This window comes from Podarcis raffonei, chromosome 4 (assembly GCF_027172205.1).
Source record: "Podarcis raffonei isolate rPodRaf1 chromosome 4, rPodRaf1.pri, whole genome shotgun sequence".
Classification (NCBI taxonomy): domain Eukaryota; kingdom Metazoa; phylum Chordata; class Lepidosauria; order Squamata; family Lacertidae; genus Podarcis; species Podarcis raffonei.
In genome coordinates this window covers 80,597,461-80,611,815 of record NC_070605.1, presented here as the reverse complement: position 1 = coordinate 80,611,815, position 14,355 = coordinate 80,597,461, and the positions used below count along the sequence as shown (strand labels likewise).

Genomic DNA, 14,355 nt, shown 5'->3' with positions numbered 1-14,355 from the left:
ACAGTATCTGCATTACTGTTAAACTGATACTTTAAGAGAATCAGCTCTGGTTTAAAATCCTAGCAAAAAGATAAAACCCCCACAAAGATTAATAAACCCACCTATGCCTTCAAGTACAATTGTTTACTCATATGGGGCAAATGCTATAGGCTCTGAAAGACAACCCATTCATTCTGAAAGGCTGGTAGATTCCCGGACCGTGTCTGAAAACTCCCCCACCCCATCTTCCTATTATTTATACTGAAAGTGTATTGATTTCTTAAAATTAAAATTGCAGATGCGGAGGGTGTAATGGCACCTGGAATGGGACATAAAAGCAGTGGTTCGAGAAGTGAAAGGAGGCTAAGCAGATGCTTATGAAAGCCCATGTTTGATTACAAAAGTGGAGGTTCTTATTTGTCCTTATTACCACAGTTGCTGGATCCACTTCCAGAAATAATGTGCCTTCAGACATTCCAAGGCATTGCACCTCTCACCAGTCCTCTTTCCCATCTGCAGTATGTAACAGGTCCCTAATCTTTGTCCCAACAAAACAAATAGAAACCCTGGGAAACATTTGAGTGTACCCACAGAAATTTGAGGGACAAGTTTCTAGAATAGCGTTTCTCAGATAGTGGGAACGACCACTGGGGTTCAGGGCACTTTCAGGTGGGCACATTTTGCACCACAGCCAGCACAGTGCCTCTTCAGAAGAAATGCTGGGTACCTGCGTCATTCACCACCACATCCTCTTTAAAAAATGCCCTTCCTTCCCTTCTGGTTAATGTAGATGTCTGAAGCTGTGTGTTGTTATTGTGAGGACTCTCTGAGAGAAGAAGGGAGAAATATTCAAGTAGTAACCGGCTGCTCTCCTACTCTAGAGGAAGATTAAGAATCCTTTCCCATTGTGGCTGATGAGGGCTGGTGGTGCATATATTTATTAGCTTGTAAATTCTCAGAAGTTGGCTCCTGTAATATATGTACCACGTTGTTGTTTTCCTGTTCTAGAAATCTACAAGGCCGCCAAGACAGTCTTCTCTGCCCTGGAGTTCCCAGGAGGCTCAAAAGCTTTCTAGCAGCACCTCACCTCTGATGCTCCCTCCAGGGGCTCCAGCTGCAACCTAGGCAGCCGTCACCTAGCTACTGCTACCTCTGTGGGGGCGAGGGGAGTGATCTCAGGAAACAAACGGAAACGGCCTGTTGACAGCAGGTCCCCTTCTTTTTAGCCACGCTTCCCTGGCCATTTTCTCAGATCTTCAACACATGAAGCCTTTCTCGTCTTCTGTGCATAATTCCCCCTACCATCAGCGCATATTCATTCCTGGAGTGGCAGTTTGGACGGAAGTTGTTGCGGGGATTGTTTCTCCGCCCCCACTGGCCGAGCCAACAAAACAAAAAGCAGCTCTCACAGCTTCCTTGTAGAAGACACAGGGCACAAAAAGGCTTTTGATGCTCTCCATTTATTGCAACACACACACACACCGGCGGATGTGGAACAGCTCATCCTTTCCTTCTCGCCTCTCCACCTTTTTTTAATTTTTGCTTGGCCGGGTGACTTCTGTACGGAGCGAAGCCCAGGCTCAAGCTTCAGGTAATGCGCTCAACGTTGAGCGCGCCCGTGTGCAAAATACATATATTACAAAGAGAGAGGGGAGGGAGGCGTAAAGGGGTGTGTGTTGTTGTATTGGACAAGTTCGGAGCGCGCATGCTCGCCCGCACCGTATGACGTGAGCTGACTGGCTAAGCAAGGGAAAGATCAAAGCGCGAGTGAGAAGAACCCGAGGCTCTCGGGGAGCTCGCCACACGGAGAGCCATTGCGCGGGCAGCAGCCGGGCTTAGGGGCCAAGTTTCCTGAAGCACTGAAGCGCGGGGGGGACCTGGCCTTGCCGCCCCGCTACCTGCGCAAGTCTCCGAGCAAAGTTGCCTTTTGTTCCCCCCCATAATCCTCCTCCTCCTGCTGCTCTTCCTCCTCCACCGCCGCCTTTTCGGAGCGAGCTGCCGGGGACGGCTGGCTGGCTGGCTAGCTGAGCGCACATGGGCAGAGGCAAGCGAGGCGCCCCAGCCTGGCGCACGCATGACTGAGCGGAAGAATCGCCCGCCAAGAATCCCCGGCAGGTCAAGGCAGGGCAGGGATGTGGCCGCGGCTGCCATGAGACAGAAACTCCGGCGTGGTGGTGGATGTAGGAAGTAGCAGAGCGGCGGCGGCGGCGACCGAGAGGCAGAGAGAGAAGCTCCCCCTGGCTGGAGTCTCCCGCCTGTAGCAGAAGGAGCAGGCGGCGGCGCAGGAGGAGGCTGAGAGCCGCCTGAGCAGCTGCCCGTCGCCTCGCCATGGATTGCAGCCGCCTCAGGACTCTTATTAATAGATACGTGAGTATCCGGGCAGGGGTCGGCGCTGCCTGCCGTTGCCAAGGCGTCCTGCCGAGCGCGTCAAAGCAAAAAAAATGGGAAATCTTGCCTGGCTTTTGCTCATAGCGTGGAAGCGCTCCCTTGCGCGCAGGCATGGCGCGCTGGCACCCGAGCCGAGCGAAGATGTCGCTTTCTTTAATTTCAGGGCATCGCAGACCCGAAGGGAGCAAAGCCCAGCGCGTCCCTCCTCGCTTCATCTTTCTGTCTGTGAAATGTTGATCCCCGGAGACAAATGATCCGCCGCTCCCCTTAGATTTTCCTAGAGATAAAAAGGAAGGGTTGAAGCCCTCGATGATGCGTCTCCTCCTTCCCATTCATAGATGTTGTGCCTGATCTACGGTTGATAGTCCTATTACACTTGAGCGCAGTTTGCTTCTAAATAGGTGAATTTAGGAAATCGGCCTCCCACCTGCTTTTAAACACATTTACCTGGAAGGCTCACTGGCGCTGGCTTACCTGCAGCCTGATGCTGGGCATGGCTTAAACCTAAATAAATGGGTTTGGGATCACTGTTTTGCAGCCTGGTTCTATGTCCATTTTTTTGCCAGTAAATCCCACTCCTTGCCCTGTGGCTTACTACCAAGTTACATGTCATAGGATTACTTTGTGCAGTGCTTTTTTCTGGGGGGACGCAGGGGTACACATACCCCTAAGCATTTTGTGAATCTAAATTTGGCCTCATTGAGGGGCAGTATTTCAAAATGAGTAGGAAAATGAGAGTACCCCTAAGCATATTTTTTTTTTAGGGAAAAAGCACTGCTTTTGTGTAAACAAGCATAGGCACAACCATCATCTCTTTTTCAACTTTCTAATTTACTTTTTAAAAATTATGCTTTATACAGCATTAAAGTCTTACAAATAATATGACTGATCTGTAGAAAGAACCTTATGATCTGAAAATAGAGATGCTGTATGTACTTTTGCAACCCAAGAAAATCTCTAATAAAAGCAATTTAAAAATATATATATTTCACTGCTGGCAGCACAGCTTCTCTTGGCAACTGGAGGCTGAAAACTATTTGGAACTGATCAAATAACATTAGATTACCCTTCTACTTGGCCGGGCAGTGTGTGGCCATGAACATTTCAGTCCAGCATATGATTTGCTTGCTGTAATTCATACTTGGGGAAAGCTAATAGGCCAGCAACACTCAAAATTAATTGACATGTGTTGCCAGCGCTTTCTTAAGCCTCTTTAAATCGAATTAAGAAAATGGTTCTCAACAGTTGCCTCTGAAGGTCAGCAACAGATGACAATTGGTTGGATAGCTGCACTAAACCATCGCACTAATCCTAAATAATACTTGCATCATATACTCCAGTGGAGTTTACTTTCAGAAAATTGTGTGAAGAATGAATGCCTACAGTAACTGAAGTTACTTCCAATTACCATATTTTTTCCGTTGTAAGACTAGGTTTCCCCCCTAAAAATTAATGTCAAAAATTAGGGGGCGTCTTATACACAGAGAGTGCCGAGGGTGGATTTTCTTAAATCTGAGTTCCCAAAAATAGGGGGCATCTTATACATGGGGGTATCTTATAGTCAGGAAAATACGGTAAATATGTTTGGTTTGAGGTGTGTAAGGATGTAGTGGGAAATTAGTTCAGCTGAAAGCCAATGGTAAGCATTGTAGAAATGGGGTGCCAGTTTGTATTTGATCTTTTACTTCATTAGGAGTCCTGTGGAGAGAGAGAGAAAAAACCTCTTGCTACAGTTAAGGTTTCGAAAAACCACAATGTAAACAGATTGACAGATATGCACATTTTATGATGCTCGTGTATGTAATAAGGCTCTGGAGCCTGTCTGTTTACAAGCTCCCCTTCTTTCTGAAGCTTTCCAGTAAGTGATCCGTCATGAGTCTGATAGTCTCATGATTTGCGCTGAGGTCAGAACAAAAAGCCCTTGAGGCATATTATACATTATTGTCTCCAGCAGGCAGCCATTGCTTAGTTGTTTGTGTTTTCCTGAGCATGCTGATACAATGTGTGCTTTCTTATCTAAAAAAGTGGAGGGAAACCCATGTAAAATAGTGTGTGTTGGTTGGTTTTAGTCCGCAATCCAATTCATGCTTACCTGGGGTATGAGCCCCATTGAGTGCAGTGGGTCTTCTGAGCACACATTTGCAGGACTGCTTTGTTAGTTACTGTACTATGTTTGCAAATGCTGAAGAATGATAATGTGGTAGGTCAAGATGAGCATCGAGTAGCTAATTGTATATTATTTAGGATTTTGGAAGGGCTGTGGTCGTATCAGTTGTTTCTTGAGTTGCTAGCCTATAGAGCAGGCAAAGTTGTGTGCATACTCCATTCTAAATAAATAAAGACACAGAAATTTTGTGCCAAGAAAGTCTTAAGTGTATAAACTATGGAAATGATGCCAATAAATATACTTGGAGTGGACCCATTGAAATTAATAAAACTTGGTTAGTCATGCCTATTAACTTCAGTGGATCTATTCTGAGTAGGGCTAGCATTTGCTACAACCCATAATTTGTTACTGTTTTGGGTAAATTTTATTCTAGTTTTACCACTTCCGTGACTGGTAAGAGGATTTCCCTACCATTGTAAATCTTGTTCAGGCATTCCTTTGGCTTCTGGGTTGTCAGCGCAGTGGTGAATTTTGGGCTCTCAAATTTCAGTGGTGTCCTATGCGAGACTAACATTTGGTGGCCTCTGCCTCTCGTGCTTCATTCCACAATCCACAGCGTTGTTCTGGTGCCCCCTGCAGTACGGTACCCAGGGTGGCTGAAACGGTCTCACTACCCTAAAATTGCCTCTGCTAAGCAGGTGCTGCCCATACACTGCCCAGTGTATCTTGACAACATAAGGGCCAGATATGAGATTATTGGGAAGCTGAGTTATTCACCCATTACAGCACCTCTGCAGGCTGAGCACTCCTGTAGATTTGCCGTAGCTCTGAATATGCGCTAATGCTCGCCAACTTGCCCTCTCCTCACAAAACAAACACTTCCACAATCCTCTGTTGTCACAGATAAGGATAATAACATGCTGCCATATCTACCGCCCACCCACAATCAGACAAGTAGAAACGTTTTCTTGGTGGGCTAGCATCCACACATACACACACACACACACACACACACACACCCTGCACACTTGAGTGCGAGGTGGAAATAATCTTAAAAGACATCATACACACGTTTTTAATAATAAACAGTGTAAGGTAGGGCTATGGTTTTCCCAGTAGAGATGTATGGAAGTGAGAGCTGGACCACAAAGAAGGCTGATCGCTGGAGAATTGATGCTTTTGAATTATGGTGCTGGAGGAGACTCTTGAGAGTCCCATGGACTGCAAGAAGATCAAACCTATCCATTCTAAAGGAAACCAGCCCTGAGTGCTCACTAGAAGGACAGATCCTGAAGCTGAGGCTCCAGTACTTTGGCCACCTCATGAGAAGAGAAGACTCCCTGGAAAAGACCCTGATGTTGGGAAAGATGGAGGGCACAAGGAGAAGGGGACGACAGAGGACGAGATGGTTGGACAGTGTTCTTGAAGCTACCAGCATGAGTTTGACCAAACTGCAGGAGGCAGTGGAAGACAGGAGTGCCTGGCGTGCTCTGGTCCATGGGGTCATGAAGAGTCGGACACGACTAAACAACTAAACAACAACAACAACAACAACAACAATACACACACACACACACACACATGCATATGCATAAACACACCAGGATCAATTCCCAGGCACTAGTGGGACACTCAGGCTTTCTTTGTTTCTGTGAAGATGCACAGTGCCACAGCCTTATTGTAAAGAAAACCCTCTGATCCTCCATGTTAATGCGCGCACACACACAAACACTTTTCACCAGTAGTCAAACACACTTCATTCAGTATACCAGGTGTGTGTAAAACCTTTGCCCCCTCCCCCCGAATTTGCTGAGCTACAACTCCCACAATCCCTAGCCATAGGCCATGTTTGCTGGGGCTGATGGGAACTGTAGTTTATCAACATTTGGCAGGCCCAAGGCTCCCCAGCCCTGCTATGCAATGAGCTTCCAGGTTCTGTGGCCAAACTTAACAATGCTGCAGGTTTTGTGGTGCAAGCTATGTACTTGAGTACTTTTAATTTCCAAAGGATTTGCACCCTGTTCAGTCCCAGCCTGTATTTGAGTGAATTGAAACGGGCTTAAAATCATATAAGCTGCCTAGAAGAGCAACCAAATAGAAACAAAAGCATTTAAAAAGGCTTGTGAAGAAATTTACAAGCTGGCGTTTAGACCTTTTAGATAGCTTTCCAAGTAAAAACTAGGATGAGGTAAATGGCATATTTATTGAGCCGATACACTGATGGGCCTGTGTAAATAATGTATGTGTTGGCTTACCAAGTTACGTAGGAAAAAGTAGACAGATACAAGCCTCCAAATATCTTACAATCCAATAAAGACAACTGGGAAGAGAACACAGGCAGGAAATAGAGAAGTTTGTGGCTAGGTTGTTTGTGGGCAGAAAACTCCTGCCAGCATATATAACACCATGTTTGCGGGATTTGAACTGGCTGCCGATCTGTTACTGGGCCAAGTTCAAAGTTTTGGTGCTGTTAACGTTCTTATTTAATATAAGGCAGTCCTTCTCGCTTTGTAAGCCCAGACAAAGAGGCAGTTTATTGATGAACACAGCTGCGTAGGAGGATGAAAGTACAGTGGTACCTCGGGTTACATACACTTCAGGTTACAGACTCCGCTAACCCAGAAATAGTACCTCGGGTTAAGAACTTTGCTTCAGGATGAAAACAGAAATTGTGCTCCGGCGGTGCGGTGGCAGCAGGAGGCCCCATTAGCTAAAGTGGTGCTTCAGGTTAAGAACAGTTTCAGGTTAAGAACGGACCTCCGGAACGAATTAAGTACATAACCAGAGGTACCACAGTAGCTGCAAGAACAAGCTAAAGGGTGATGTCTTCACTACAACCTATAATAACTGGAGACAGTGTTTAATTCTGTCATTAGTCATTACTACAGATACTAACTTATAAGGCCCTGTACAGCTCAGGCTTGAAAGATCGCCTTATCTCTTCTGCAGGAGAGTTGCACCTTCAAGCCCTTAAAATATCAGAGGCCTGGTAACTCAGAGGAGGCCTTTTTTCAGTGTGGCTGCCCATGTTTTGCGGATCAGCATCCCTGTGGAGATAAGTCAGGCACCCCACTCTTTATATTTTCCAGAAACCATTGAAGACATTTTTGTTTTTCACAAGCTTTTCCAGTTGGATTTAAACGTATCCTCTGTTTTTAAACCCATCTTTAGTTGTTTTTGTAAAACTATTTTTGGCTGTTTTTATGGAATGTATGTAAATTTCTCTGAGATGGATATAAAAGGCAATTCATAAATAAGTAAATTATTTTAAAAACATGGGCAAATGCAGTGCACCACATTTGTATATCCCAAGTCAACAAGGATGGATCCGTTTCCATTTTATCCTAGCAGCAAACCTATAGAGTAGGTTGGGTGGAGAGACAATGATTGGTTCCAGTAAGCCTCATGCTTGAAAGGAGATTTGAACTCAGGTATCCCTGCATAAGTGCAAAACTCTAGCCTGGAAACAAATGTTGAGAAGAAGTAACTAGAAAAGAAAATACTTGGAGTATAAACAGGGTCTGTAGATAATGTCCCATGTAGGAAATTTCCTTGCATGTGTAGAGTAGGGAACTTGAATGCACTTATGCATACTAATCTTCATTAACTGCAATACTGAAAAAGGAATAACAGCTGAAGACAGTGCAGGTCTCTGTCCAAACAGATCAAGTAACAGGATCAGGTATATGGGCTTATTCAATAATTGTGCCTACATAGGGAAGTGTTTCAGAGGGCCAAATGGAGAGAAGTATATGAAATGCAGTTAATGATGGCAGATCAGGTTCATCAATAAAAAAATAACTGTGGATGGGATTCACCTAACTAGGCCCATCAGCGGAAGCCCTGTGCAAGGGCTTTTGAGGGAACATGAGGGCTTTCCCTTCTTTACCCCATGCTCCCTGAAATTGGCTTTGAGGCGGTTGGGAGAACCCCCTCTCTAAGAGCAGAGGGAGGACTGTTATGCATGGCAAGGTGAAATGCTTTTTCAGATGGAAGGTATGTCATAGCATAGCTTTGAATTCCAGCCTGTGTGTATAGAAATTTGTGCTATGACTTCAAAACTATGCAAACTTTGTGTTGTGTTTTATGGGGGTGAGGTCCTATGGAAAAAGAACTTGGGCTGTTCCACCCATGAGCTATCACCATCTTTGAAACTGTGGTTGTTCTAGACATGAAAAGGAATTTAGTATTGTAATCTTACACTTATAGAATGCAGCAGTTTTATAGCCTGGATTGTAAAATGTCCATTCACTTGCTCCAAATCACCCTGTGCTTTAAGGCTGAACAGGTATCTTCAAACACCAGTTTCACATTTAGTTTTTGAATCCCTGTGTTTGCTACTACGCCATTAGGGCGAGCGTAATAGGATGATCTAAATTTACAACTGCTGGCTCCTATTTGTATGTGCTATGGAGAAACCAGAAATGCAGGGCTGAAGGCTTAGGACACTTCTGTAGATTCACAGGGACAGCACTGTACCTGCTAGAAGCTGTACATGTGATATGCAGTACATGCAACTACTTTGCTTATGTGGCCTGTCCAAAGATGAACTTGAGATAGAATTGCTTGAGATAGAATTCCCTGCAAGGAGTGGGCAATATAAAGTTTGTTAGCTGGGGAAAGTAAATGTCACAGAAACTACTAAGACTTTGATGCGGGTAGGATGTAGGGTGGGTGGCCAGAGGGCTGCTGCACCTTTAGTTGTTGTGTGGAAGAGGGAATCTAACAGGTATTGCAGCCGGTATCTTCACACAACAATAGCAGGAGCCTTCCTTCTTCTGCATCTCTGGCCATGTTTGCAGGATGAAAGGAGATGCTGTCAATAAAAATGGACATCCAGGTGTCCACTAGCATGAAATTGGGTGGGAGGTATAACAGGGAAGGTTTTTAGGAGACCTTATGTCTTTAAAGATTAAAATCCAGTGCAGAATTTCTTAACTAGCTGTTCGTTTGTAAATAACGTCCTTGCTTTTCATTGTCTGCAGTTGGCTTGGGGAAAATGTGAATATGTTACACAGAATAAAGGAGGGACGTGGGGAAGAGCTAATGGCGACTGTGGTGGGGGAAAGTTGTTGGCTAGGCTTATAAAACAAAAGGGGGGAAAACCCTTAAATTGAATATTAATTACATTGTTTGTTTCAGCCACTGGCCACAATAATACAGTGATTAACATAAGGACAATAGGCATAAGATAACATAGAAATAATTTTACAAGCATATAACCAGTCAGCTGAAGTATAAAACTGCTTAATTAAAACAGAATAACAGCTGAACAGATGAACTTCAGGAATGACGATTGCCGAGTCAGAAAACCAAACAAGCAACAAGAATAACAGTTGAGTATACAACTGAGATAGCAACGTTTTCTGGAATTGTCAGAAGGTGCAGTAGCGCTGATGTGAAATGCAGTAGGGTGCTCGCCCCCCCTCCTGTAACCAATTTATCGGAATTCTGAGAGCTTTCTTGATGTTTCTCATCAGAAACTCCTATCCTTCAACTGTTGCACTCACTGGAGCTCTTGTGATTGAAGCAACATATGAGTAATATGAGATAAGAACAGTTGGTTATAGTCAATGCTAAAGTGAACATTCTGTCAGTGCAAGGATTTCTGCTTGTGCAGTGATATGTTCCCCTCCCCCTCTGATCCCCCATGTACCCCCAAATCTGTTCTGGGGGTTGCACCCAACACTATGGAGCAGGTTTGTGGACAGCACATATATTCTTGATGAAAGACGCAATGGCAGGTTCAATGAGTGAAGAGTAAATAGAAATCCCCGCTTACAGGAGCTGCCATTGTGTGTTGCATACATAAGCTTGCATGAATATAACACTCAGGTGAGCAGCTACTTGCACACAGTGGAACTACATCAGAACATGTGAATTTAGTCTCTGGTTTTTGGAGGATTATAAATAATAGAAGATCTTTATATTATGCATTATTCAGGTCATGGAGGTAAAGTATAAAATTACATGAGGAGGTCATGGGTCTTTGAAGTGTCCTTAAGATTTTGGTCTGAAACTGCTAGGGCATACTGAATTTAAAACATTTTTGTTTCCTTGTACTTAACTATGCTTGAAGTAATAAAAACAAACATTTGTTGTAGTTTCCTTGAAAATGTCTGTATTACGACACTGGAGGTGATAATGTTGTATTTAGCTACATTATTCACTTTTAAAATTTTAAATTGAATTACAATAGGGTTGTGTTTTTTTAAAAAAATAGCATATATTTATTATGTAATTTCCAATGGGTCTGCACAGTTACAATGCTCTTTGGAGCTCTTTATTATATGCTAAAGCCAGTTTTGTTTTGTATGTAATTTATCCCACAGTGAAACAGTCCAGGTGCAATTGCTGATTGCTTCTCAAATGCACAAAAGCAGCAGCACAGTTTTTTAAAATGTGCAGCAGGAAGTATTCTGTCATTCTTAGACTTATTTGTAATTGTATTTAGCTGCAGTTTTTTAATGACCAGCAGTCATTGCAGAACAATTTGATTTTGTATTGTCAGAATGACTTTGGCCTAGAAAAAAAAATACTGTATGCCTATACCATTTAAGCTACTAAAAGTAACATTGACTTTCAGAATTCAAATTCACAGCTTCCCTTTCCACCCTGATGAGCTGCTCTAGTGTCAAAGAAGAGATACATTTGTGAAACACATTTGCAAAAATGGCCTGACTTAATCTCATTGGGCAATTTCGGTTTGTGGCAAGTTCCGTCCTGTAAAAAGAAGCAGTGGTTCTCAAGAATTACATTCCTCTAAACATCAGGACTAAACATCTGACTAAACATCAGAAAAACCTTCTCACAGTAAGAGCTGTTCAACAGTGGAACAGTCTCCCTTGGAAGGTGGTGGACTCTCCTTCCTTGGCGGTTTTTAAGCAGAGGTTGGATGGCCATCTGTCATGGATGCTTTAGCTAAGATTCCTCATTGCAGGGGGTTGGACTAGATGACCCTTGGTTCCCCTTCCAACTCTACAATTCTATGATTCTAGAATTTTGGATAATGCGTCTTGCAAATACTTATCTGGGTACATTGCCTTCTGGTTCAGTAGACTACTTCCATGAAAGTCATGTGAGAATGGCAGGCAGATCTGTCTCAGTTTCAAACCCAAAGTGTTATAAAAATGTAGAAAACAGTACTGTTGTTTTAAGGGGGAATGATCAAAACAGTTCTACTATACAAGATCTATATGGGATTGGGAAATATATGTCTTCAGTTACTTAAATACAGGGCTTTGTTTTTGTTTTGGAGGAGAATATGTTGTCTTCACTGCAGCCTTTTGCTTTAATATATATGGAAATATTTATTCAGTAGGGATTGCAGCCTAAATTGACTTCCTTTTAATCATTTATAAAGTGGTTCACTGCTAATGTATTCTTGCTAAGCTGCACTTGCTTTCAAAAGCAAAATATGCAAATACTGATATTTGTGGGGAAAATGACTTGTACTCAGAGCATAGCTACTAATTTTATTTTATTTTTATTTTGTTGTTTTCATTATGCAGTTGGAAAATGGGCTTATGCAGCAATATATGGATGAGATTTTTTGTTGTTGGCCGTGAGCTTTTTGTGTTGGAGCAGCAGTGAAGTACACACTTTTTCCTTCTGATAAGTAGCTTCTACTTTAATTCAGTCAACAATAACCTGTTGGTATTGAGAGTTGAGCACGAGAACTCCTACAGTCAATTTTGTTTGGTTTTCCAAATCTTAAGTGAAAACTTTTATCACGAACCTTTCCTTTTGTTCTGTTCTTACATGGATAAGTTTAAGAGTCTTTAAGACTGGAAAGATACTTCAAAGTACTCCTTTAGTACTTAAGTAAACAGTACTTGAACATTCGCATGGGTAAGAACAAAAAAAAAATCTCTCCAGTTCACAGTCAGGTCCATGTGTGCTACAGGTCAGCTTGAAAGATGGATCTGAGTTGCTAGTTGCCTTGGGCATTTAATGACTTCTGCTCAGAAGGACCAAATCTCTACCTCCAAGCTGACATTTGGAAAATGTGCAAAATTGGATGGTCAATATTAGTATGCTCTTAGTATTGTTACTAATTCATATTGCCAGGAGGAATTAATGATTAAATTTCATCCATAACTTTCCTTCTGTAGAACGGGCTACTACTGTAACACTGTGAATATCTGCTTTGCATACAGTTTTAACATTGAAAAGTTCATTTATGGTAGGTCAACTGCTTTTTGCTAATGTGCCGGGATTCCATCACACAGGGGCTAGTTTCTGATGAGTTAATATCCACATTTTGTTCTGGTTTTAGAATATAGACTGATATTTTCTGCCATAGATGTCAAAGACTATATCCGTATAGTATAGTCTGTGACCAAACATTGTATGCGGAATATGGAGCAGTCTAAATATGCAGTTGTTTGCTGTTTCGGGCAGTCTGAAAGATATGGCCCTTGCAGCATGTAATGATTCCAGCATTAAGTGGTCACTAAACTCCTTTGCAGCCAGTGGCAATTGCCTGTTCTGCCTGAATAGGACAGCTGGCTCTTCTCTGTTTAGAATGACTTGGCAGTTGTAGACCTTTGACAAGTTCATGGCTTCTGAAGTCTTCTATGTCTTTTGGAGATACGTTCTGCTGACATACTGATGCTTTGTGTTATTATGGGGCCAGGCATTTTGATCTCATGTGAGATCTGTTCCTTTTAAGAATTCATCAGTTGTTGTTGTTGTTTAGTCGTTTAGTCGTGTCTGACTCTTCGTGACCCCATGGACCAGAGCACGCCAGGCACTCCTGTCTTCCACTGCCTCCTGCAGTTTGGTCAAACTCATGCTGGTAGCTTTGAGAACACTATCCAGCCATCTCTTCCTCTGTCGTCCCCTTCTCCTTGTGCCCTCCATCTTTCCCAACATCAGGGTCTTTTCCAGGGAGTCTTCTCTTCTCATGAGGTGGCCAAAGTATTGGAGCCTCAGCTTCAGGATCTGTTCTTCCAGTGAGCACTCAGGGCTGATTTCCTTAAGAATGGATAATTCATCAGTAACATGTGTTTAAAAATTGGTCTCTTGCTTTCCAATCTTAAACGTTAGCCTGCAAATGGTCCTTTTTTATTGTCATTAGCATTTACTTCGAAATAAGCTTATTTGGGTGTGCGTCTCATTGTTTTAAATGCACCCATATCCTACTTTGACCTAAAACTTCCCAGTGTCTGTTTGCTGGAATACTTTAAAATTTCAAGAAGGTAAAAAATTATAATAAGTATCTTCCCAGTACAGTAGAAGTGATTTGAAAACACAGCTATGAATGGGAAAGATGATAGAGATTGCTACAATAATGATTACGAAAGGAAATGTACATAAGCCTGAAATACTCGCTTTTTAAAATCTAGAATTAATTCTGATTCCCTTTTGGAGTAGTTAAAGCCAATTATGAGCCAATTAAGTGTTTTCACATATTGCTTTAGGGAAAGTGCAGTTAACACCCCATCTGCTTGTCTCAAAAATAATACTTCTGCTGTCAAGGGTTTTGTTTGTTAACACTTAACTAGAAGAAAAAGAAAAATCACGACCAACTTACAATTGGTTAAGCAACAACTCCACAATTTGGGGTAATTCTTCTTACCCAAGTGGATATCTATGCCCTGAGCTATCCCACACTGTTCAGGAGGGTTTGTACACACTTCTCAGCCTTTTGTTTGTATCGCTTCTCGGCCTTTTGGCTAAGATCAAGTGTAGTGTGTGTGTGTGTGTGTGTGTGTGTGTGTGTGTGTGTGTGTGTAGCTTCCAGAGAAGTTGTTACTGGTGGTGCAGAGGCTATAGCAGATATGGAACTGTGGCTGTATAAGCCAGTTACAAAAAGCTCTAACCCTAGCCAAATGCATTCTACAGTCCAATTGCTATTGGTTGCAAGATGCTGCTCT

General features: G+C 42.8%; 1 protein-coding gene across 6 annotated transcripts in view; it reads left to right on the top strand.

Moving 5' to 3' along the window:
• The first annotated feature begins 1,874 nt into the window (after positions 1 to 1,874).
• ATP11A (ATPase phospholipid transporting 11A) overlaps positions 1,875 to 14,355 on the top strand; it is a 110,059-nt gene continuing 97,578 nt past the window's right edge. For all 6 annotated transcript variants that reach the window (XM_053384400.1, XM_053384399.1, XM_053384403.1 and 3 more), the window contains exon 1: positions 1,875 to 2,346. In XM_053384400.1, coding sequence (XP_053240375.1) covers positions 2,308 to 2,346 — 39 coding nt within the window. In that variant the 5' untranslated portion in view covers positions 1,875 to 2,307. The remainder of the gene's footprint in view (positions 2,347 to 14,355) is intronic.